At 43.3% G+C, this 23,317-nt stretch overlaps 1 protein-coding gene across 4 annotated transcripts; it reads left to right on the forward strand.

Annotated features, from left to right (window-relative positions):
- The first annotated feature begins 801 nt into the window (after positions 1-801).
- Positions 802-22,202, forward strand: wu:fc21g02 (uncharacterized). Of its 4 annotated transcripts, XM_027283713.1 has the most exons (15): positions 1,661-1,738; positions 5,685-5,730; positions 6,100-6,247; positions 6,339-6,396; positions 6,497-6,578; positions 6,945-7,060; positions 7,375-7,543; positions 11,216-11,346; positions 17,449-17,529; positions 17,640-17,669; positions 17,796-17,861; positions 18,001-18,048; positions 18,091-18,135; positions 18,693-18,794; positions 19,232-22,202. In XM_027283713.1, the coding sequence occupies exons 1-15, from the start codon at positions 1,676-1,678 to the stop codon at positions 19,337-19,339; spliced, it is 1,293 nt and encodes a 430-aa protein (XP_027139514.1). In that variant the 5' UTR covers positions 1,661-1,675; the 3' UTR covers positions 19,340-22,202. The 4 variants fall into 4 exon arrangements, with proteins under 4 accessions (XP_027139515.1, XP_027139514.1, XP_027139513.1 ...); XM_027283714.1 differs by lacking the exon at positions 1,661-1,738 and adding an exon at positions 802-932 and having other exon boundaries at positions 18,001-18,135; XM_027283712.1 differs by having other exon boundaries at positions 18,001-18,135.
- Positions 22,203-23,317: the final 1,115 nt, after the last annotated feature.

The following is a 23,317-nucleotide window of genomic DNA, read 5'->3' on the forward strand; positions in this document are numbered from 1 at the left end:
TACATTACTGTGTGATGGAAGCACTTTGAGTTTATTAGTACTATTACATAAATCTTATTACTTGCTTCACATTAAGTTTATTAGTTGATTTATATTAAAACTATGTAAATCAAATAGATGGAAATTTTCTATGTAATTGAAATGCATAAGTGGCATAAGTTTCCTAGGCACGTTTTGAAGCTGAAAATATGGTGGCAACATGTTGGATGCACTCCTTCTTCCGCCTCCCGGCTTATCTAAATATCGACAAAGACGTGGATCATCGACAGACCATGAGGCGGGCCGAATGACACCTGGGTGCACAAATAAGGCATCTGTAATGACACCTAACTGTCAATCAAAGTGACCATGTGTGCCATGTCAAATGTGTTGTTTTTGATTTGAACAGGTGAGTTGTATATAAATTCACCCTCAGTACAGTTGTCATGAAGGAGGAAATTAACTATAGAGACCAAAACTGTTTTTTGTACCAGGCTGTAAACATGTTTGTTTTAATATTTGAACATGGGGACTTATGGAAACTGAAATGTTCTGTAGCCAGCCTCAAGTGGCTTATGTCCTCCTCTGTAAGTCGCTTTGGATAAAAGCGTCTGCTAAATGCAATGTAATGTAATGTAAAGTGGACGCTTGAGGAATTACAGTATTTGGTACTTCAGTGTTGAACTAAAATTTTCTGGGTTGTGAGGCTCTAAGGTTGAATATTGAGATACATAAATAGATGAGATCTGTGAGTGATGTGCTCTCTAAGTGTTCCGCTTTCAGGGTTTTGATTGAAAGATGGAAATGATAGATGTGATTTTTTTGTATTTCCCACAGTGTCCTGAATGCAGCACTTCTCCGGCTCCTCCGCCCATCGCTCCGCTCCGGAGGCTGCTGCTCACTGACATACATACTGAACACACGGACTGCTCTCCTGCCCTCTTCCTCTGAAGGTAAGCGCACACTAACGACCACCGTCACATTTTGTTTAACGTCCACAGAAATCAACCGGTTTGAGAAGGTTCGTGAATTGGGCTCCTGCTCCAGCAGCATCAGACTCTGGATTAAAGCGAGTTGAAGCGCGCTGGAAACAAATGGCCGCTGCTGGCTCTGCTCTTTCTTCTCTGGACTCAACGCGAGCTTGCATTTGTGCTCCAAAGTTTCTGGAGCTCATTATAAACTGCTTCAGCACTCATCACCGACACATTTACCATGTGTGCGTTCTCCGCACGCGGCTCGCGCGCGCGCTCCAAAGAGCACTTCAAAGGCTCCGTCCGACACATTCCGGCGGGTTTGTTTTTTCTGTAAGTGCCCGCGACCACACCTCTGTGCGGCCACAGCAGACAGGGCGGCTGCAGCAGCGCTCACACGGCCTTCTCCAGACACGACGGGGCACACAGTAAAGTAACGAACGCAGCTGAATGCCTCCGTCCTTTGTCTTACCGTGTTTACCTAACGTGACATGCCCGTGACAGGGATGGGCCTGTGAGGCTTTCAGGTGCTGCCGATTAGAATAGTAGCGTGTGTGGGGTGGGCACACCTACCAACACAGATTGAAAACAGAACTGGAAAGATTTCCGCTCATTTCCCTCCATTTTTAATTGAGAAATTAAATTGTTATTTGAATCGCCTCTCTGCCGTGTAAAGTCGCCTCAGATGTTATTATATATAGGTTATATAGAGGCTATATACCAACATGTATGGTTTTGTCTCCTCTCCATTGCGTGTTTCACAAAGGGCGTGTCACACACAAAGCAGGGTAAGTAGTATCTAGTAGTAGTAATAGTGGAACTGACAATAACTTACTGTACGCGGAGTATTAATACACAGACTAAGTGTATGGATAATTAACATGAACTGCTCTGGCTGCTGCTCAATGTGTAGTGCAGATGTGTTCACAAACACTGACAGCTTCCAGTCTGATGGAACATGAAAAAATAGATCATTGATTAAGTATGTGCTGGGAGGTGTTGAAAATAATACTTGGAGTTAAAAAAGTTTTAATTTAGTTTTAATTTGTAATTTGATCAACTGGTTGGCGGTAAAGGAACAGAACTTAAAGGTCCAGCGTGTGGAGTTTAATGGCATCACGCCTGAAGGAGGAACTAATCAGTTCAACTGATGAGTTAAACGTATTACACTGAGTCACTGTCGATGCCCTAGAGGGCACAGTTTGTCTGCACTGTTTGTCTGTTATTAGTTTATGGAATTGTGATTGCTTTTTTTTATATTTCGTATTTGGCTTCATTCCAGACTAAACTGTTTATTTACAGACGACATAGCTGTTCTATACGGAGCGACACAGTATCCGCTAAATAAAGACAGGCTCAGAATAGAAAGGCAGCAGCTGAGGCGCAGACAGGTGCACAGTGAACTGATAGAACACAGACTGACACATTAACACTCTAAAGTTGCGTTTCATTCGATAAATGTGATCGGTTGTTAATAGAACGTCTTGAAGAAACGACTCAGTCAGTCTTAATTATGGAACACCAATGATTCTTTTGGTGACCGGAATGCCAATGGCGCTGAATGTCAGAATCCTAATCTTGTTTTTTGAACATATTTTTAATGAGATCTTTGCTGATATAAATTCAGTGCAGACAAAACAGAACACTGGTGTGTTGTAGAGGTTTGATACTGTACATAACACTGCAGTAATACGGTACTCACCTCAGAGTCTCTGATCTGCTGTGAATGACGTTAACGAAGGCACGTCATGGCTGAGACCTGAACCACTTCATAGGGTCAGTTTTAGCGCCTATAAGGAGCCAGAATACTGAGGGTGTGTGCACGCTCAGTCACTGTGGTGTCTGTACTAGCAAGTCAGAAAATGACAACACTCATCCTGGTTTTTATAAATCTGTGTTTGACACCAGCAGGCCTGAGATCAGTTTGAGACAGAGGTACACTGAAGCTTCCTCAGTTATCTGAGTGTCTGCAGAGTGAACCGGACTGTTCATTTAAATCAGTTTACAGCCATCACGATGAGTGGATTAGAAATGTGTGCTGAAGCTTTGTTTTCACAGCAGGTCACAGGTTATCTTCTCCCCTCTCTGAGTGCTGCTCGTCACTGTTTGAATACAGCAGTGATTCTGTCAGAGTGAGGTGGAAGTGGTGGTGGAGTGGTTTGCAGAGCGATAAGGAGATCTGAAAGAAAAAGTGTATGTCAGAGTACAGATGGACCATGAGTAGACCGGGGTGTTTATGCAGCGCCTTTCTGATTTACTAACCGCTTGAACCACTTGAAGCTTCACACTGATGCTAAGCTCACACACTGTCACTGCACTTGGACTGTACTAGTAGAGACGGGAATCGAACCGGCAACCCTCTGATTACTAGACCAGGACCACCAGAGACCACCTAAACCACTGCCACCCGAATTAAAAAAACAGACATCAGAAAGGTGTTGGTATGCACACTATTCTCCCACAATGCAATGCGTGTAGGAGCTGCTTTGTGTCATATCCATTGAATGCAGCCACATACTAAAGAGTATGGAGTAGTGTGTATGTACTGACAGAGCTAACAGCATGCTGACACACATACAGCAGGCTTACTGACTTACACGTCTAACTTTGCCCCCTCATATGTGAAACATGACCTCATGTGCTGTGAGGTGAGGTTCTGCATGTACCAGCTGAAACCCAGAGTTAGAAGTCAGCATATACCAACAGCTTATTACATAAAGATTATTATTATTACATAAAGATTAAACCAAAGAGTGTTGAAATGAGAATAAGCTTAGCCACACGTCTAGTCGCTCAGTCCAGCCCCCTTGTCACATGGACAAAGAATACCGAGGAGACACCATAAAGTGTCTGACCACAGTGATGGGGGATGGTCAGCACGCAGACAACGGTAACCACGGTTACAAACCTGTGTGTGGAATGGTAGCCAATGGCATTAAAAGTATTGCCGGTGCAACCAGTTCAGCGCGTCTCGGCCCAGAAACTGTGCTGGGAATACCTGAGCTGAACTCAACAGAAGCACTGCTGTTACAGACACATTCTACAAACAATATGTTGACATGTTTTACATGTAGATATCATTGATACAGATATACAGCAAGAGAAGAAGAAGAAGAAAATTAAAGATAAGCATTAAAGTACTAGGTTGAAGCAGGCTGTGTTCTATACAGTATTACAAGCTGTTTACAGATTGTTTAAAGTTCAGTCCAGATATAGCTATATTATACTCATATATATATCATATTAACACCAGGCTAGTTTGTGTTGGTTTACTTCTGTCGAAGTAATCTATAAAGGGGTGACAGATTTGATGGAATTTGTCTCTTGATGAGAATTTAATCTTTTCCAACTGTAGATGTTGCACAACATCTTTCAAAAAGTGAGTGAAGTCGAGCCTGCTTCCAGTTTAATCAGTCTGCGTGATAGAAGAGATATAAATGTTATCATACTTCCAAAGATAGTGTCAGTGGGTTAGGCTCAATCACAATCAATATTTGGAAGAGACTGATCAATAAAGTTATTAGAAGCTACACTTTATTTATAAAGAATAAATCACATTGTCACAATCATTTTATGATATGATATATTTTATTTAAACCTTATGTATTTATGCACGCTTCAAAACACTGCAGCTCACTGCTCACATCTGGTCTCGACCAACACTGGTTACCTGAACGTTTCACAATTATGTAATGATTACTTTAAAGCATGTTAAACATCACTGAATTACTGACCCTTTACAAGCCTGAATGCAGCCTGAGATCCTCCAGCAGAGGTCTGTTAGGAATAGGGAAAATTCTGCAAAATTCTGGGAATTTTCAAAGCTGGAAACTTTCCATGGAAATTAACAAGAAATTATTGCAATTAACGGGAATTTATGAGAACAAACAGAAAAAATGTTGTGAATTTACAAGATTGAAGGTTGGCCCTTTAACAGGGAACTTAAATATAGTTGGGAAAATACATTTTATCATCATCTTGACTAAAACAACCAGATTTCATTCAAGTACACTTGAATATCTGCTGTTCCTCAATCACATGCACATAGCACACTACTTACTGCAGGGCTATTGAGGCCACGCCCCCTACCTGCACAGGTGATTTCTGTACCTGGACCACACTTTAGAGCCCAGAGCACACAGAGACTGTTGAAGACACACATTTGAGCTCGTGGACTACATGAAATTGTTCAATAAAATAATTAAAACTTGATAAAGTTCTACTTACAAATAAATCTGTTGAAATGTTTTTTTAATTGTTTTATTTTGCATGTCTGCTTATGACAAAACAAAATGCTTAGATTTATGTTTGGATATGATACACTTTGTTTCAATTACCCCCAATTTACAGTTAATTCCCATTATTTTCCAAAATTCCTATAGAGTTTCTGATTTGGAATATTTCCAAAATTCCTTAGCTTAACTGGCCATGGAAGTTTCCAGAAACTTTCTGGAAATTTACAAGAAACATTCCACCCCTTTGCAACCCTAGTTAGGAAGTCAAACAACCAGAGAGCGAGAGACGCCTCGACTGGAACGAGCTGCCGGCAGAGATCTAACTCCGTCTCCTCTTTGAAAATAGTTTCAATGAAGAGCGAGAAGCTGGACTGGGTGCTGGTTGATGAATATTCCTCATAGACTGGAGTGGTTGTTCATCATTGTGTAAACGTGAGCATTCACTAATAGGGTAGCATCAGCGTGTGGTGACACTGTGATCTCTGTGTCCTGTGTGCAGATGATGTGGAGTGTTGTGATCCTGTTGTCCACGGCTCTCTCTGTGGGTGAGTATCATTTCTACTCCTCAGACACTTCTTTCCTCTCCTGCTGTCAGTGAAAGGTGTGATCTCAGCCCGATGTCTTAGTTTAGCAGACATGACTGTATGTGCCTCACAACCCCACCCATGAAGCTGTGGCGACCCCTAGCCGGGGTCAGGACCACCCAGGTTGGGAACCAGTGATGTAACGGGCCTTTGAACCTTTTTAAAATGTGATACATACAGTCATTTGCGATGATTACATGTTACACTGAAAATTTTCTGTCATAATTATAAAGCCACAAACTCCAAACTACCAAACTGGAGGGAGTTTGTCTTCATTTCTCTAAAGTGGTGTCAGCAGCACTGATTTTTGTTCTCCTGCTGTCGTCTCAGAGTCTTACACAGTCCCTGATATCTACGAGCGTTTGGACCATGGTCGCCAGCTGAAGATCTACCTGCCCAAAAGTGCGGAGATGCTAGAGTTCACCCCGGCTGATAGACCCGGCGAGACATACCTGTACTGGGAGAAGAGCAGACACAGGTCAGTGTTCTGCTTGTGCATAGGATGTTCATGGAGAGAGGCTGTGAGTTGATGTTGATGTGTTTCCATGTGGCTCTTGTTCCTCTCACAGGCTGATCAAAGGCAGGGTGTCCGGCACAGGCAGCGACCGACGCTGGTACATCGACTCGGTAACCAAACGTTTAACATCTGTCTTTATGGAAATACAAATAACTGCTTCACTTTGGACGTCTGTCCGGTGTCTTCATGTGCTCTGTATGTTTTTGTAAGGTGACATATCAGGACGAGGGGACGTACACTCAGAAAGACTATTGGAAAAAAGAGATCTCCACCGTCAGAGTGGCTGTCACACGTGAGTTTGCCGTGCTTGGTTGATATTGGATCTTCTGTGTGATTTTCTTGCCGAACTGGTTTCTGTTGTGTATACTCACATAACAAAAGCTGCTGATACAGAATATTAAGCAGGCACGCATGCTGCATTAAAAACAGTTCTGAGCTCTGAATACCTGCAGCCTCATGGGATTCCTGTAGATATGTCACACTCTCAAAACTTAAAAGCAGTGACAGTGCTGCTAAAATATTCACTCTCTTCACACGTCCATGTCTCTGTTTATTGATTTTCTCATTGGTTACTGCAGTGTAGCAACAATATTAGGCAATGACATACATTTGACTGGGTGTTCTGTGCACAGGAAAACATTTCTTCTCTCTATTGCAGCCAGACGTAACTTTGTGAAACGTATAGCGGGAGAGAATCTCTACATCAACCTCGATGGCATCGACCTGGCTGATGCAACCCTCCAGTTCTCTGGGGAAGCTGGCAACTTTACACTGGTGAGATGACAGGATAGAATTAGAGAATTATAGATTCATCTTTCAGTATGTGTGTTGTGGTCACGTGTTGTTGAGGCCTAAGGAAACATTTCCCAAACGCTCATTCCTTCTATAACAGTGACAAAGTGCATTAATGTGTCAGAGTTAACCAAGAGGCTATTCTTCACCTTTAGTTCTTCAGAGCCTTTGGGTGGATCATGAAGCTGTTGGAAGTGTCATGGATGTTTTCTGTAACATTTTAGAAGCTCGTCGTCAGTCATCCTTTGTGATTCTGGTGGAAATGCAGCTGGTGATGGTGAGTTTGTCTCCCTCAGGTGCATGACGGTGCTCGGGTCTCCCAAGATCTTCCAGATTACTTTGACCGGGTTGTTACCCAACGCACCAGCATCATGATCAAGCATGTGAACTACACTGATATGGGCCGTTACACCGTGAAAGACCGCAAGGACCGGGTGGTGTCTGTTACGAGGATGGACCTGACAGGTTGGTCTTTATTTGTTATTCATATGGATCCTGACCAGCTTCCAATAAATGCTCACTAGTCTTAGAAGAATCCTGATGACGAGACAGGCCTTCAGCTAACAGCTTTAACGGTCTAACATCTGCCTCTGTGGTGCAATAGATTTATTATTAGTGTACAAGAATGGATCATAGTTTATCGACATAACAAGACAAGCTCCAGTGTTGATTGACGTGGTGCATGGGTGTTTTAAACAGCACCATCTTTTTATGTCATATTTTTACTCCAACACGTTAGAGGAGCTGGACGGGTGTTTGATTTTTTGAAGGCTTAAGAACATTCATTATTCATTCAGATATTTCAGTGGCTGCTGCACCTGTTACATCATGATCCTTCACAAATTTCTGCTTTCCATATTCACTTAACAGCTGCTGCTGATATGATTTTAAACCTGAGTGAATATATTAAGAAGCAAAACAGCACATTGTGTTCAAAACACAGCAAGTCAACACATCCAGCATATTCACAAAAGTCTTCTTGAGGGTCCTGAGACAACTGACCGTAGTACAGGGTGAGAAAACCAGAGCATCATCTCAACCCGACCAACTATAGGGTTGAGATGATGGTACCTACCTGGTATGTAGTTTGGATAAGCAAGGACCTACTGAAATGAGAACATGACCATGAGGTTGGACTCCATCCTGATCAGAGGATGAAGATGTGAAGGTGTCTTTGGAATTTTGAGTTGTACGTATTATGTCAAAGCTTCTGTGGACCTTCATGTGAGTTTAGTTGTGTAGGTTGATCTGAAACTGAGTAGGAAGTCGGTGACAATGGAACTTGGGATGGGGAAACAGGAGGAGGTTGGTGAAGAGAGGGGATAGGGTGAAAAACTGTCAATCTAATACCAACCACACTAACCAGTAAGAGAACTGGGAGGAGACTGTCAAGATGAGGTCATGAAAACAGCAGGAAGTTACTGGAGCGAAGCAAGGAGAGGCAAATGACTAACTGACCTGGTGCTAGGATTGGAAACACATGGAGGTTATGGAAATGAAGGGAGAAGTCCAGACAGAGCTGGATCTCTTCACCAGTTCATTAAGGCTTCCCCCTTCCCAGCAGTTAATGCAGATGCCATGAAGTGTGTATAAACACATAACGTTTGAATATAATATATCATAAAATGATTGTGACAATGTGATTTATTTTTTATAAATAAAGTTTAGCTTCTAATAACTTTATTGATCAATCTCATAACTAAGGGATGACCTGAGCCAGCCCTAACTATAGGCTTTATGAAAAAGGAAAGTCTTAAGTCTACTCTTAAAAGTGTTGACCGTGTCTGCCTCCCGAACCCAGAATGGTAGTTGGGGTCGGGGCCTTGCTCAAGGGCACCTCAGCAGTGTCCAGGAGGTGAACTGGCACCTCTCCAGCTACCAGTCCACCATCCATATTTGGTCCATATGGGACTTGAACCGGCCTCCCAAGCCAAGTCCCTATGGACTGAGCTACTGCCGCCCCTAGAGCTTTGTATGTAAGGAGGATAATGTATTTGTGTGTTGGAGATTCCTGAAGTACACATGAACAACACACTGGACTTGACTGACACTACTGAGGCCCTGCACAGGAAGACACAGGCCAAGCTGTTCTTCCTGAAGGTTCAGTCCTTCAACATGTTCAACATAATACGCCACAGATGTTTTTCATTCTGTGGCTGGCATTGTCTGCAGTGGTATGTTGGGGGTGTAATATCAACACAAGGCATGTCAACAAAGGAACAAACTGGTGAGGAAGGCCAACTCCATAGCGTGAGCCGAACTGGACAATGTGGAGGTTTGTAGAAGCTGGATGACATCCTAACCCCTCCCATCCCTGCAGTGTTAGTGACCACGAGGAGCATAGCCAGCTGCAGACTCATCCCTCCTCACACACACACACACAGACACACACACACACACACACACACCAAATTCAGTTCAATTTTATTTATTTACCACCAAATCATAACAAAAGTTATCTCATGACAAATGAGACTCAGCAGTTCACATCATGACTAAGCACTTTGCGTGTGGTGTAGTGTGAAAAAAATGTCCTTTTTTTTTACTTAAACACAAAAAATAAATAGCAGACATACATACATATGACCAAGAATGCACAAGAGGAGATGCTTCTGCAGTTACACTTACATTGGACTAATACACTTAGTATCAGTATCATACTACAGTAAGTACAAAAGGAAAACTAAAAATAGAAATGATAAATAATTTTTTTACCGTGTCTCTCCAGTCTGTGATACTGGGGGGTTGTGGCTTCATACCAAGTATTTACAGTACTAGATCTAAAATCAAAACATGTTTCATTTCCTTTTGAATATTCTTCCAAAAATGCAAAATCTTTGGCCAATCCCAAAATACACACCTCACAAAAAGTTTTAGATATTTGACTTTTGGGTTAAATTTATGTAAATGAAAAAGTTCATGCTACAGTAATATTCTGTCATGAAAGTAGAGCACTTAAGTAGAAAGGGTAATGGTCATTTCTTCATCTCAAACAATGGATTGAAACAAAAGTTAACAACAGTGGTGTGTATACCACAACAAAACATTTGAATGTCTCAGTAACTTGTCATGTGACCTTGAGCATCGACTACAGCTTGAATATCCTGAACTTTTTGTGAGTAGTGCATGTGTGTGTGTGTGTAGTCCACCAGCCCACAACCCCTCCAGCACATCTCAGTATTCCTGTACTTTGAGTGTCAAAGCCTCATTTTCATCTTCCAATCAAATTACTCCTACTCATCCCATGCCAGACACCATCCAATGTGAGCATTTGCCCACTCAAGTCGGTTACGATGACGAACTGGAGTCAGGTTGAGACCCCGATGAGGACGACGAGCGTGCAGATGAGCTTTCCTGAGACGGTTTCTGACAGTTTGTGCAGAAATTTCTAGGTTATGCAAACCGATTGTTGCAGCAGCTGTCCAAGTGGCTAGTCTCAGACGATCTTGGAGGTGAACATGCTGGATGTGGAGGTCCTGGGCTGGTGTGGTTACACGTGGTCTGCGGTTATGAGGCCGGTTGGATGTACTGCCAAATTCTCTGAAACGCCTTTGGAGACGGCTTATGGTAGAGAAATGAACATTCAGCAACAGCTCTGGTGGACAACAGCTCTGGTGGACATTCCTGCTGTCAGCATGCCAATTGCACGCTCCCTCAAAACTTGCGACATCTGTGGCATTGTGCTGTGTGATAAAACTGAACATTTCAGAGTGGCCTTTTATTGTGGCCAGCCTGAGGCACACCTGTGTAATAATCATGATGTCTAATCAGCATCTGGATATGCCACAGCTGTTAGGTGGGATGGATTATTAAAGAGTGCTCACTATCACAGATTTGTCAACAATATTTGAGAGAAATGGTTATTTTGTGTATATCGAAAATATTTTAGATCTTTGAGTTCATCTCATGAAAAACGAGAGCGAAAACAAGTGTTTATATTTTTGTTCAGTGTATTTTTGATGTAACCCCTGTGTTTGTCTCTTCCTCTGCAGATGACATTAATAATTCGTCTAGTTTAGATGATGATAATAATGATGACATGAATCTCTTGACAGGATCTTTACTTTCCTCCTTGCTTTCAGACCACTGTTAAAGACTAAGACTGAACTCTCATCACTTGTCTTTCTTCTGCTGCAGACCATCATGAGTCCACAGGCGCAAACCCTCTCATGGCTCTGCTTTTACTGCTCGGCATCCCAGCTGGGGTCTGCTGCTGTTGTAGGAAGAAGATTTTCAAGAAGAAAGCCACCACCGCTTCCACGCTACAGGTACTGAGAACAGACAAATGCGACTGCATCTACCAACAGGGATTGTGCCATAGTTTGGGTTTTTGGTGTAAAAACACAAATGAGCACAAAAAGTAATTTAACTTGATTTACAAAACATGTTTTCATAAAGTAATGTTTTCCATCTATTACCTGGACTGTGGCGGCCTGCTGTAGTTTTAATATTAATTAGAGCTGCAAGCAGCAATGGTCGGGCCCTCGCACATGTCGAAATGTGCATAACATCGGTCTGAATCACAAGCCATCAGCATGTGCCTCCTGCCGATTCCTTCTTTGAATGATTTTTATGGATAGCCACGTCCACAAAATTCATCATTTTGATAACTTTTACTCAGGAAGCCTATGTGAACACACCTACCAAGTTTGAAGTGAATTGGATACAATCCCTAGGAGGAGTTCGTTCAAACATGACCCCTTCTCAACCATGCCGAAACACAGGAAATGGCGATTTTCATTCTTAAATATCTCACTTCCTGTTTATTTTAACCCATTGGTCCAAGAGACTTTTGTGTAGGTCCTGCCATGTTCTACAATTCGGCTGAGGTTTCATAACTCTGTGTCCAAAACTGTGGTGGGGCTGTTCCAAAGAAAAATTCCAGGGGGCGCTATAGAGAGCTTTTGCCCCGCCCCCTAATTAATTATGCAGACGAATTGGAAGTTTCAGACAGCTCTGAGAAACTATATGATAGCCCAACACTTTTGCCCGAAAATCAGCCCAAAAGTAAGTGAAGTCTCATGTTTTTTCGAAAAAATCGGCAGCGTTGACTTTGACGCGCCTTGTGATTTTGATAACTTTGCATTGTCGAGGCCTTGAGAACACACACGCCAAGTTTCAAGCACATCAGATAAAATCCCTAGGAGGAGTTTGTTCAAAAATGACCCCAAAACCCGAAAAGTCCAAATTTGACAAAAATTGGACGCCGTACGCTTCACTGTAGCCTGTGTCACCGGACTTTTTTCTGCGTCCCGGCATGTTACATACTCCCTCCAAATTTCGTACACGTGGATGAAGCCGTGGCGAGGGGCACCTCAAAAAACGCACACCTAGGTGGTGCTGTAGAGCCATATGCGTACGTCCATGTGCGAGACCCCCAAAATGCGTAATTTTATGCCCGACATTGGGGGGGTAGGCAAATTTTCATGAGTTTTCGAGGGGACATGGGCCGTCGAAAATGCGATTTACTTTTTGACGGAAGAAGAAAAAAAGGAAGCGGAAAAATAAAAACAAAAAAAAAAGATAAACATTCGAAATTCAATAGGGCCTCGCCGCAAGCCACGTGCTCGGGCCCTAATAATTGAATCTGGAGAGCTGGAGGCTCCTCAGAAGCAGTGGTTGGGATGGGTAGAGTCGCCCGCAATGCGAGTGCTTTGCGGGCCAGGCGTGTGTTGTAAATGTCATGGAGGGAGGGGAGGGAGGCACCGATGATCCTCTCAGCTGCTCTCACTATGCGCTGCAGGGTCTGAGAGAGAGATAAGAGAGAGATTGTTGTCTCTGCACCACACAGCCAGTTGGCTCACCTCCCTGTCATTTGACTCATCGTTGTTGTTGATGAGCCCCACCACAGTCATGTCATCCGCAAACTTAATAAAGAGGTTGCTGTTGTGTGTGGGTGTGCAGTCGTGGGTCAACAGGGTGAAGAGTAGGGGGCTGAGCACGATCCTTGGGGAGCCTCTGTGTCCACCGTGCTGGTGCTGGGCAAGGTTATCATCGTAAACGAAAATGAACGAAAAAACGAAAACGATTACTGAAAAAAACTCCTCGTTAACTGAAACTAACTAAAACGATCATCAAATTAAAAAACTAAAACTAAATAAAACGAAAATGTTTGTGAACAAAACTAACTGAAACTAACTGAAATTAGAAATGAACTGCCATTCGTTTTTCGTCTTTGTTCCAACCTTGCTAAAGGCGATAAAAAAACAAAAAAACATCGAAGCGCCTTTACCTCCATTGACCACGCCTCACGCCAGTCAGAGGCAGACCGGTAGAGTGGGAGACATGGCAAAGGTGAAGAAGAAGAAGGCCAGCCCTATATGGGACTACTTTCAATATTCCAGTGAAACGGACAGGAGTGTGTGCATGGTGGAGGAGGATGGGAAGGTATGTGGAACGCAATTAAAAGGAAAAAATCCCACGAACTTGAAAGTCCATCTCAGAAGTTACCACAAAGACGCCAACTGTCGCTACTTGGCCCAATTAGCTGCTAGTGCTAGCCCCATCGAAGCACGGGCAGAGAGTAGTCGGAGCGGGGAAACGCCGAAACTGTTCGACTTTCTAAAATGCCGGAAAGACAGCTGGTCTGTTAATTCACAAGAGCATTCAAAGAGGGAGGAAGCTCTTGTGAATCTTTTCGTTCACACTGGAATGTCGACCCGCCTCTGCGAGACACCGGCTTTTAAAGAATATAGCTGTGCACTTGAGCCTAAGTTTAGGGTCCCAGGGGCTGCGCGCCTGAACAACCTCATATCAGGGCGGATGGGGAACGCAAAAAAAAGGTTGAAAGAAATCCTGAAAGATGCCAGGAAGCTAACCCTATGCGTCGATGGATGGAGTAAGAAGGGGTTGACCGCATCTTTCCTAGGTGTGTCAGCCTGCTTCTACCATCCACCTGGAGGGCGGGTATACCACGCTCTACTAAGCTTGCATCGTTTGGACCATCCTCACACAGGGGAATGCATTGCTCGCTGTATCGATGAGACCATGGTGGCATGGGATATCGTTGGAGACAAAGTGCTGCTTGTTGTGACTGACAATGGCTCGAACATTGTTAAAGCAGTGCGGCTGCTTAGCGAAAGACCTCGTCAAGAAATCGAGCCGTCTGCACACAGTACACGGCTTCCACCTGGAGATGGACTGGATGACGTATCGTGGGAAGAGGAAGAACCAGAGTCAGAGTCTGACGAGGAGAACGGGGATATCAGCGAAAGTGGAGACTTTGGTGAGTAGTACAGTTATAGCCAAAACGTTTTGTGGCTTGCTCTAAGATGACTGTGTGTGTGTGTGTGTGTGTGTGTGTGTGTGTGTGTGTGTTACTTTTGACGGAAGAATGTTTCTTCTTCTTGGGGTTTTTCGCCTCCGCTTACTCCTGAAAAAAGGAAGCGGAAAAATAAAAACAAAAAAAAAAAGATAAACATTCGAAATTCAATAGGGCCTCGCCGCAAGCCACGTGCTCGGGCCCTATAATTGAATCTGGAGAGCTGGGGCTCCTCATCCTCCTCCCGGAGGGCAGGAGGCTGAGGAACAGTGGTTGGGATGGTAGAGTCGCCCGCAATGCGAGTGCTTTGCGGGCCAGGGTGTGTTGTAAATGTCATGGAGGAGGGAGGGAGGCACCGATGTCCTTCACGCTGCTCTCACTATGCGCTGCAGGGTCTGAGAGAGAGTAAGAGAGAGATTGTTGTCTCTGCACCACACGGCCAGTTGGCTCACTCCCTGTCATTTGACTCATCGTTGTTGTTGATGAGCCCCACCACATCATGTCATCCGCAAACTTAATAAAGAGGTTGCTGTTGTGTGTGGGTGTGCAGTCGTGGGTCAACGGGTGAAGAGTAGGGGGCTGAGCACGATCCTTGGGGAGCCTCTGTGTCCACCGTGCTGGTGCTGGGCAAGGTTATCATCGTAAACGAAAACGAACGAAAAACGAAAACGATTACTGAAAAAAACTCCTCGTTAACTGAAACTAACTAAAACGATCATCAAATTAAAAAACTAAAACTAATAAAACGAAAATGTTTGTGAACAAAACTAACTGAAACTAACGAAATTGAAATGAACTGCCATTCGTTTTTCGTCTTTGTTCCAACCTTGCTAAAGGCGATAAAAAAAAAAAAAAACATCGAAGCGCCTTTACCTCATTGACCACGTACGCCAGTCAGAGGCAGACCGTAGAGTGGGAGACATGGCAAAGGTGAAGAAGAGGAAGGCCAGCCTATATGGGACTACTTTCAATATTCCAGTGAAACGGACAGGAGTGTGTGCATGGTGGAGGAGGATAGGAAGGTATGTGGAACGCAATTAAAGGAAAAAATCCCACGAACTTGAAAGTCCATCTCGAAGTTACCACAAAGACGCCAACTGTCGCTGCTTGGCCCATTAGCTGCTAGTGCTAGCCCCATCGAAGCACGGGCAGAGAGTAGTCGGAGCGGGGAAACGCCGAAACTGTTCGACTTTCTAAAATGCCGGAAAGACAGCTGGTCTGTTAATTCACAAGAGCATTCAAAGAGGGAGGAAGCTCTTGTGAATCTTTTGTTCACACTGGAATGTCGACCCGCCTCTGCGAGACACCGGCTTTTAAAGATATAGCTGTGCACTTGAGCCTAAGTTTAGGGTCCCCGGGGCTGCGCGCCTGAACAACCTCATTCAGGGCGGATGGGGAACGCAAAAAAAGGTTGAAAGAAATCCTGAAAGATGCCAGGAACTAACCTATGCGTCGATGGATGGAGTAAGAAGGGGTTGACCGCATCTTTCCTAGGTGTGTCAGCCTGCTTCTACCATCCACCTGGAGGGCGGGTATACCACGCTCTACTAAGCTTGCATCGTTTGGACCATCCTCACACAGGGGAATGCATTGCTCGCTGTATCGATGAGACCATGGTGGCATGGGATATCGTTGGAGACAAAGTGCTGCTTGTTGTGACTGACAATGGCTCGAACATTGTTAAAGCAGTGCGGCTGCTTAGCGAAAGACCTCAGGACAGCACAGGGCATAGGTTACTCTCTTCAGCTGCCCTCCAGCCAGACCAACACACACACACACACACCACACACACCACACACACCACACACACACACACACACTGACATCCTAAAGAACAAATACACACACTTGCATCACTCACATGTTGAGTGCCTAGATCTCTAGAGCAGCGAGTTTTCCTGAATATGCACACGTCAGCACACACACACGTGCAACACACACACCGTGCACGCGCACACCACACACAACAGAGATGGACACACGGACAAAGACAGATGGATAGATGCACATAAATCCACATTATCACACACATACAATACACTGACATAACGCACACTAACTTTTTTCCTTTTGTTTTACATTTAAAAGAAGTGTTGTTTACATTTAAAAATGAGTTGGGTTTTTTTTTAAATGAGTGTTCTTTACTACTGGTTGAAATTGGGAGTTCTTGATGGCTGTTGGCTTTTGACATGCTACGTTTCATTGTGTTGCAGTTTTGGAAAGTTTTTCATTGGGATTGGGATGATCAGTTGTGTGTTGCAGAACTGCAATGTTTATTTTTGTTTGTTTATTTTTTTAAACACAACTAAGGTTGGTCATTTGATTGTGTAAGCCACAGGTTCTGGCTGTGTTGGAGAAATGGGACAAATGTAATGTCTTACATTATCCATGGTTTGTATTAAATAAAGCCTTTTTGTTTTCATACTTGAACATTTGAATCTTGTACTACACAAATTCACAAGGTATGGGAAAACTAAAACTAATACTAAAACTAACTAAAACTAAACTAAAACTAAACCATTTTGACAAAACTAAAACTAACTAAGACTAAAATATTTGTTTTACAAATAACTAAAACTAAATAAAACTAATTAGCTAAAAGCCAAAACTAACTAAAACGAAACTATGCTGAAAAATCCAAAACTATTATAACCCTGGTGCTGGGTGCGTTGCTGCCAACCTGGATTGCAACGTCCAACAACCAGTTGCAGAGTTCAGCCCCTGCTGGGGGATGATCGATATTGAAAGCTAAACTAAAGTCTAAGAACAGCATCCTCACATATGAGTCCTTAGTGTCCAGGTGAGTGAGAGCTGAGTGGAGGGCAGTGGAGATTGCGTCATCAGTGGACCAGTTGCCCCGATATGCAAACTGGTACGGGTCCAGGGAAGGAGGGAGGATGGATTTGATGTGCTGCATGACTAACCGCTGAGGAACATAAAATGAAATGTTTGTCACAGAATGGACACTCACCCTCCTGTCCACTCAGATTTAATCATCTTATGACAAAAGATGGACCGTTAATAATCAACAGATGATCTGCAGGACACAGTTAGAGAAAGTATGACCGTCAATCAAATCGTGAATCGCTTCATCATGTGTTTATTATAGGCTTCTCCAGATGTAGTCCATCCTCCTCCTGCTGGTCCTGCTGGACCTGCTCCTCCCTACAACAACCCCGGACAACCAGGGGTGAGATTATACTAACACTGATCACTGCTCATGACATCACAAACATGTCTCTATATATGACTGATTGAATGATTACGTCCTGATTAAAGAATGTTTGCCTGTGTTTGCAGGTGTCCTATTATGGCCCTACTCCTGGTGTGGTACGTCACACGACACACTGTATCTTATCAATCTGTTACATCATCATTATTTGACTTCTTTGCAGTAGATGGAGGATTGTTGGTGAATCGGTTGTGTAATGTGTGCATGTGTGTGTTCCTACACAGGGTCCTACAGTCTATCCTCCTCCGAACACTGGCCCAGGACAGTGGAATGGCCCCCCACCCTCCCCAGTTAGTATCATCCTAAAAGCTTTCTTAAGTATAAACTTGGAGCAGTGAACCCAGAGTTGTTCACTTCCTCCAGGGCTGAGTACTTTGACATTTCCTTTTTGCTTCCCTCAGTGTTTCCTGATCTGTCTCCCTCTTGCAGGGCTTTAACCCAGGCTACCCACCCCAGAACCCTGTCTACCCTCCTGTTGGTCCAGCTATGGTCCCCCCTGCCCAGCCTCCACAATGGAGCGGTCCACCACCAGGCCAGTACCCTCCTGGACCCGCGGCTCCAATGGTACGTATTGTGTCTGTTTGTGTGACAGGAAGGAAAAGAATGCTGTGTATTTTGACCTTTGACCTTTCAGACGCTTCAACTCAGAGGGTGACTTGAAACTTGACTGACTTACATAATCAGTGCAATGATTAGATCAATGACCTGCAGGTCCGTGGTTGGCTGCACACTGAGCTGCAGATTTAGTCACACTGTGGCAACATTCAACATCTCATTTAAAGGTTTACTGTGTAACTTTGGGTAGAAAAGGAACATACCCTGCATAACTGTGTTTTAATGATATCTAATTCCCTTCAAACTTACCTTACCACTAGATGTTCATAATAACTTTTCATATGTGAAGGTTTCAGGTGAGGGTAGAAAGGCAAATGATGAATGTCAGCCACCTCTCATGCTCACTTTATTGTTGAATTAAATGACTGTAGGCTCAATGATGGAACATATCACAGACCCAAGGAAGTCCTAAAGTGATAAACAGAGGCGTCAGGAGAATAATGAAACGTCTAAATATATTAAAAGTGTGTGTGTCTGTGTGTGTGTGTGTGTGTGTGTGTGTGTAGGGCTATGCTCCAGCTCCAGTCATGTATAGCGAACCCGTCAAAGAGGAGCTCAAGATGGACAATATGGCGTCCTCACCTGCCGACCCACTGCTGACAGGACAGGTAAACACACACAGAGAATCACTTTCTCTTCATGGATTGTGCCTACAAAAGGTGTGGTAAAGCTTTATTTCAAGTTCAAAAGATTCCATCGCTGCTTGACAGACCTCTGAAGTAGTGGACATGTGAGGTGTGGTATGGTATGGTATGAAATAAACACGTGACAAATATCTGGACAACTTAAAGTCAGCCACTGATGCAAGGGAACAATCCTGAGAGGAAACCAGTGTTAGACTAACCCCGAAACTGCTTCTGCATGTGTAAATATGCTACGTAGTTAATTTGTTTTTTCTTGTGTCTGTTTTTTACAACCAGCAGTTTGCACAGGGTATTTTATTTTGAAAATATTTTCTCTATGCTGTTTCTGTGTCTGGCTCCCTGTCAGCTCGAGGTGTTCTGTGTGTCTCTCCCTCACTGTTTTCTCTGTTTTCATCCTCCAGACTCAACCTCAATCCTCTCCCGTGGCTCCCGTGGCTCCTGCCACTGCCCCCACTGATGGCTATAAGTTTCAGATCGATGGAGTGGACTCCTCCACCAACTTTCTGTAGGGGTGCTGACTCCTGGAGCAGCATCCTGCCAGTTCTCCCTCAGTTTGATGTTACAGTGCACAGTGCTCTTCGACCATGGTGGTGGAAACATCTGGACAGTAGATTCTATTCTTTGCCTTCTCGCCTTGATCAATATTTAATCCCCCATCTGACTGAGAAGAATATGTTTTCAGGTTATATATACCGTTAAGTGTGATGTAACATGCAGCGGTCAGTTTGGGAATTCAATTTCCAGGCGAGGAGACAAAAAATGAGTTTATTTGGAATGTGTAATTGAACTGTAACGTCAAATCTGATAAACACAGGGCTGCGTTCACTTCCCCAAAGGTTTAACAGACGTTATTAGGACATGGTCGTGCTTTCTATACATTACATTCTCACTTCCGTTTGAGTCTTCTTCTTCGATTCCTCTTTTCTATTTCTGATTTAAAACAAGGAATCAAGAAAAAGACTCAAGATTTACTCCAAGGTTGGTTTAGGAACAATGAAAGGAAACAAAGCAGATGGACTGAAAGTCAACAGTGACACTGACAAACAAGCAGTCTTCAGATGTGTTGCAGACTTCTGTCTCCAACACGTTGGTCTCATTTTAACGCAACGTGTTTGACCAATAGTGTTTTCGAAAGCTAAGAATGTTTGTGTAAATGTGTGTGAGACGTCTCAGAGTGGTTTCAAAGTTTTCCAGTCATTACCTCTGCACTCTGATTTGTATCTTCCGTTCCTGAAGGGAAGACATACAGCTCTGTGATACACGTGATTGATTTAGGCTAAACAAATCTAAAACCTACACGCGCTGTGAGCAGCAATACTGTGCTGTACAGCACCTGGACTGTGCACATTTAAACAGTGTTGTACCATCCAGTCATCCAGCAGCTACAGCGAAACATCAGTCAGCCGTGGATGTTTGCTGGATGTAGAGCTGGGCATGGGCAGACCACAATACTGTACACAAGTACACCAGTGAATACAGATGACTTTTTAATCAGCTCCCGACAACATAGGGTCCAGGTCATCTGTCAAGTCACCTTTGACTTAGCACTTCCACGACACACAGTGTGAACCTCAAGTGCCCTGCTTTACTTGGTTGGTAATCCAGCCTTGGCCTTGGCTCTTGAGTCAGGTTGGGTCAGATCAGCTTGGCCAGTTCTTAAAAGGTCAAGTATCAGCAGAACCCTCATCATAACACAAACAATAGCTACCTCACTTTCGGATTCTCTGCCTCCTCTTCACAGGTCACAACCATCGATGAAGGTTTGTGTGTCAAAGTCAAGTTGAACACAAACGTTGTGAATCTCCTGATAGTCTGACCTAATGCTAACAGAAGAACAACTCTTCTCCGACTGCCTTTCTCCTTAATACTAAAAGAAAACATATCACTCATCCGACCAGAGCCTTCAAAAGCAAACACATCACCAAAGTTGAGCAGGAAGTAGCAGCATGTCAGTTATCACCCTTGGATAAAATGGTTTTTGGGTAATTTCTGTCATAAACCACTCTTTGAGCCATCTTGCTTTTTTTTTAATCGCTGTTGTTTGTTATCACTCGTGAGTTGATTTGCTGCTGAGTTGTAGCTGGAGTTGTATGTAGAAATAACAAAATTGAATGCACTAACTGACCAACAGTAGAATGTCCCTCCTCATATCTACGACGGAGGTCCAAAACCTCCCATTCACCTTTAAAGGTCCAATGTGTAACATTCAATCATCTCTTGACGAAAATGGAATATAATATTCATAACTATGTTCTCATTAGTGTGTAATCAACTGGAAATAAGAATACTTATGTTTATGTTAGCATAGGCTTAGCCTCTATATCTACAGTGGGTCCTCTTCCACATAGTCTGCCATGTTGAACCACCATGTTTCAGCAAACCAAACACGGGTTCTAGATATGACGTTTTTTTTTACAAGTTTCATGGCCACTGTAGTTTCTCCTTCATGCTTGAGCTAAGAGGGTGAGGTGAGGGGTTTTCATTTGGTTGCAATCTGAAACTTCACCACTAGATGCCACTGAAATCCTACACACTGCACCTTTAAAACCTGTAAATATGATCACAAAAGCAAAACATACCTTCCTCTTTATAGTTTATTCACGGCATCTTTCATTTTGTCTGTTTGCCTCTAATTCACACACACACACACACACACACACACACACATTGACAAATTGGCATTCATTGTCTTCCTCAAGGACAGGAGGAGCCATGTGATCATCTCTTCATTCAGTGTACGTCAAGCATACAGTTGTGATGTCACACTTTAAGTTTGGGGCTCCTCTCCTGTCAGCAGTTGGTCCACCAAAAAAACAGGCAACATAACAAACATAACTCGTACAATATGTTCTTAACTAAGCTATTCAGACATTCTGAACACACTGAGTGCCTTTTCATCTCTCAACTTGAAGGTGACTTTGGCCTCTTTTCTCCTTGAGCTTTGTGTCTTTGGATCTTTGGATAGATTTGACCTCCGTGCCCGCTCATGTACTTTCACGTAACAGTGGCAAAATGAACTGTGGTCAACATAAATGTATTTGACTTGTTTTTGTGTAAATGTAACCAATGATATTCACTAAGTATAGTTGTAGTTTACAGTTATGGGTGATGGAGTTGGAGACGTCAAACTGGTTCCGTCTTTGTGCTACTTTGGTGTCTACAGTCCTATGCCCACCTCTGGATTCAATGCCAATGAACTCATTGACGTTGGGTTCATACCTCTCATTTTATACCTCTTCATACAGTACATGTACTTGCAACTCTATATCAATGCATGAATAAAGTGGAATTCTGGAGCTGAAGTTGGCTGACTAGCTTTATATGATACTGTTAATAAACTGTTCATAAAGGATCCTGATCCGCCCCACATTGCAAAGACTTCCTGTCTCCAGTTGATAATCTACATGCACTGAAGCGCTTCCCTGCCTCCACACCTTTATTTTGCAGTTTACAGGTATACAGAGGTGTGGAAGAAGACTCTCTCTTTACACTTCATACCATCCTATCATGTAATTTTTTATGTGACCAACCAAAGTCTGGTACTTTCCACAGCTACAGTGGTGTTTGAGTCCATCAGGATCACACTGGGGCATCTTTGTGGAGTGTGTTGCAGACGTGGTCACAATGCAACGTGATTGTTCTGCCTCCAATAATCTAAATATTGGCAAAGAAGTGGATCATGGGCTTAATGACGCCTGGGTGCTGGGCATTGTGTTTGAGCTAGACAAGCAAATACACACACAAATATGAAATGCACAATAAAATGATGAAATACTGCCATAAAATGTGAGCCAGCCACAAACACCAAAATACACACACACACCTCAGACTACAGACTGCTTTAACCCTCGAACCAACTCCTCCACATGTTATTTTGGGAGTTAAAATCCTCCAGTCCATTTATGTTTATTTACTGCTGATATTCTCCTAAAAAGATACTAGAAGCAAAATCAGTCAAAGATCAGTCTCTAACTGCGAGCTCTAAGTCAAGTCGTAAGTCAGTGAGTTCTAATCTGTGCTCTTCACAGTGAAGCTACATTGTCATCATAAACGGAAATCTTGTTATCATGTTATAGAAATGATGCTAACCATCACAGTCATGGCCAAAAATATTAGCAACCCTGCATTCCTGTCACATAATGTTGTAGCTAATCTCTCTGGAAGTGGACAAAAGAGAAAAAGTGATGAAAAATTGCACCGAAGGATTCGAATAGTGGATAGAGAACCTCAATCAACTTCTAAGAGTTCTGGTAAAGAACTTCTGCTTTCAGAAAACAAAATGAGGCCTTCAAAGAAAAGAACAGCTCCCTACAGTTAACCATGGTGGAGGTTCACTGATGCTTTGGGGTTGCTTTGCTGCTTCAGGCACTGGATGTGTTGACTGTGCGCACGGTACCTAAAATATAAAGACCAAAAAATTCTGGGGCGCAATGTAAGCCCCAGTGTTAGGAAGCTGGGTCTCTGTCAGGCGTCATGGGTCTTACAGC

The sequence above is a fragment of the Larimichthys crocea genome, chromosome X (genome assembly GCF_000972845.2).
Source record: "Larimichthys crocea isolate SSNF chromosome X, L_crocea_2.0, whole genome shotgun sequence".
Taxonomy (NCBI): Eukaryota; Metazoa; Chordata; class Actinopteri; family Sciaenidae; genus Larimichthys; species Larimichthys crocea.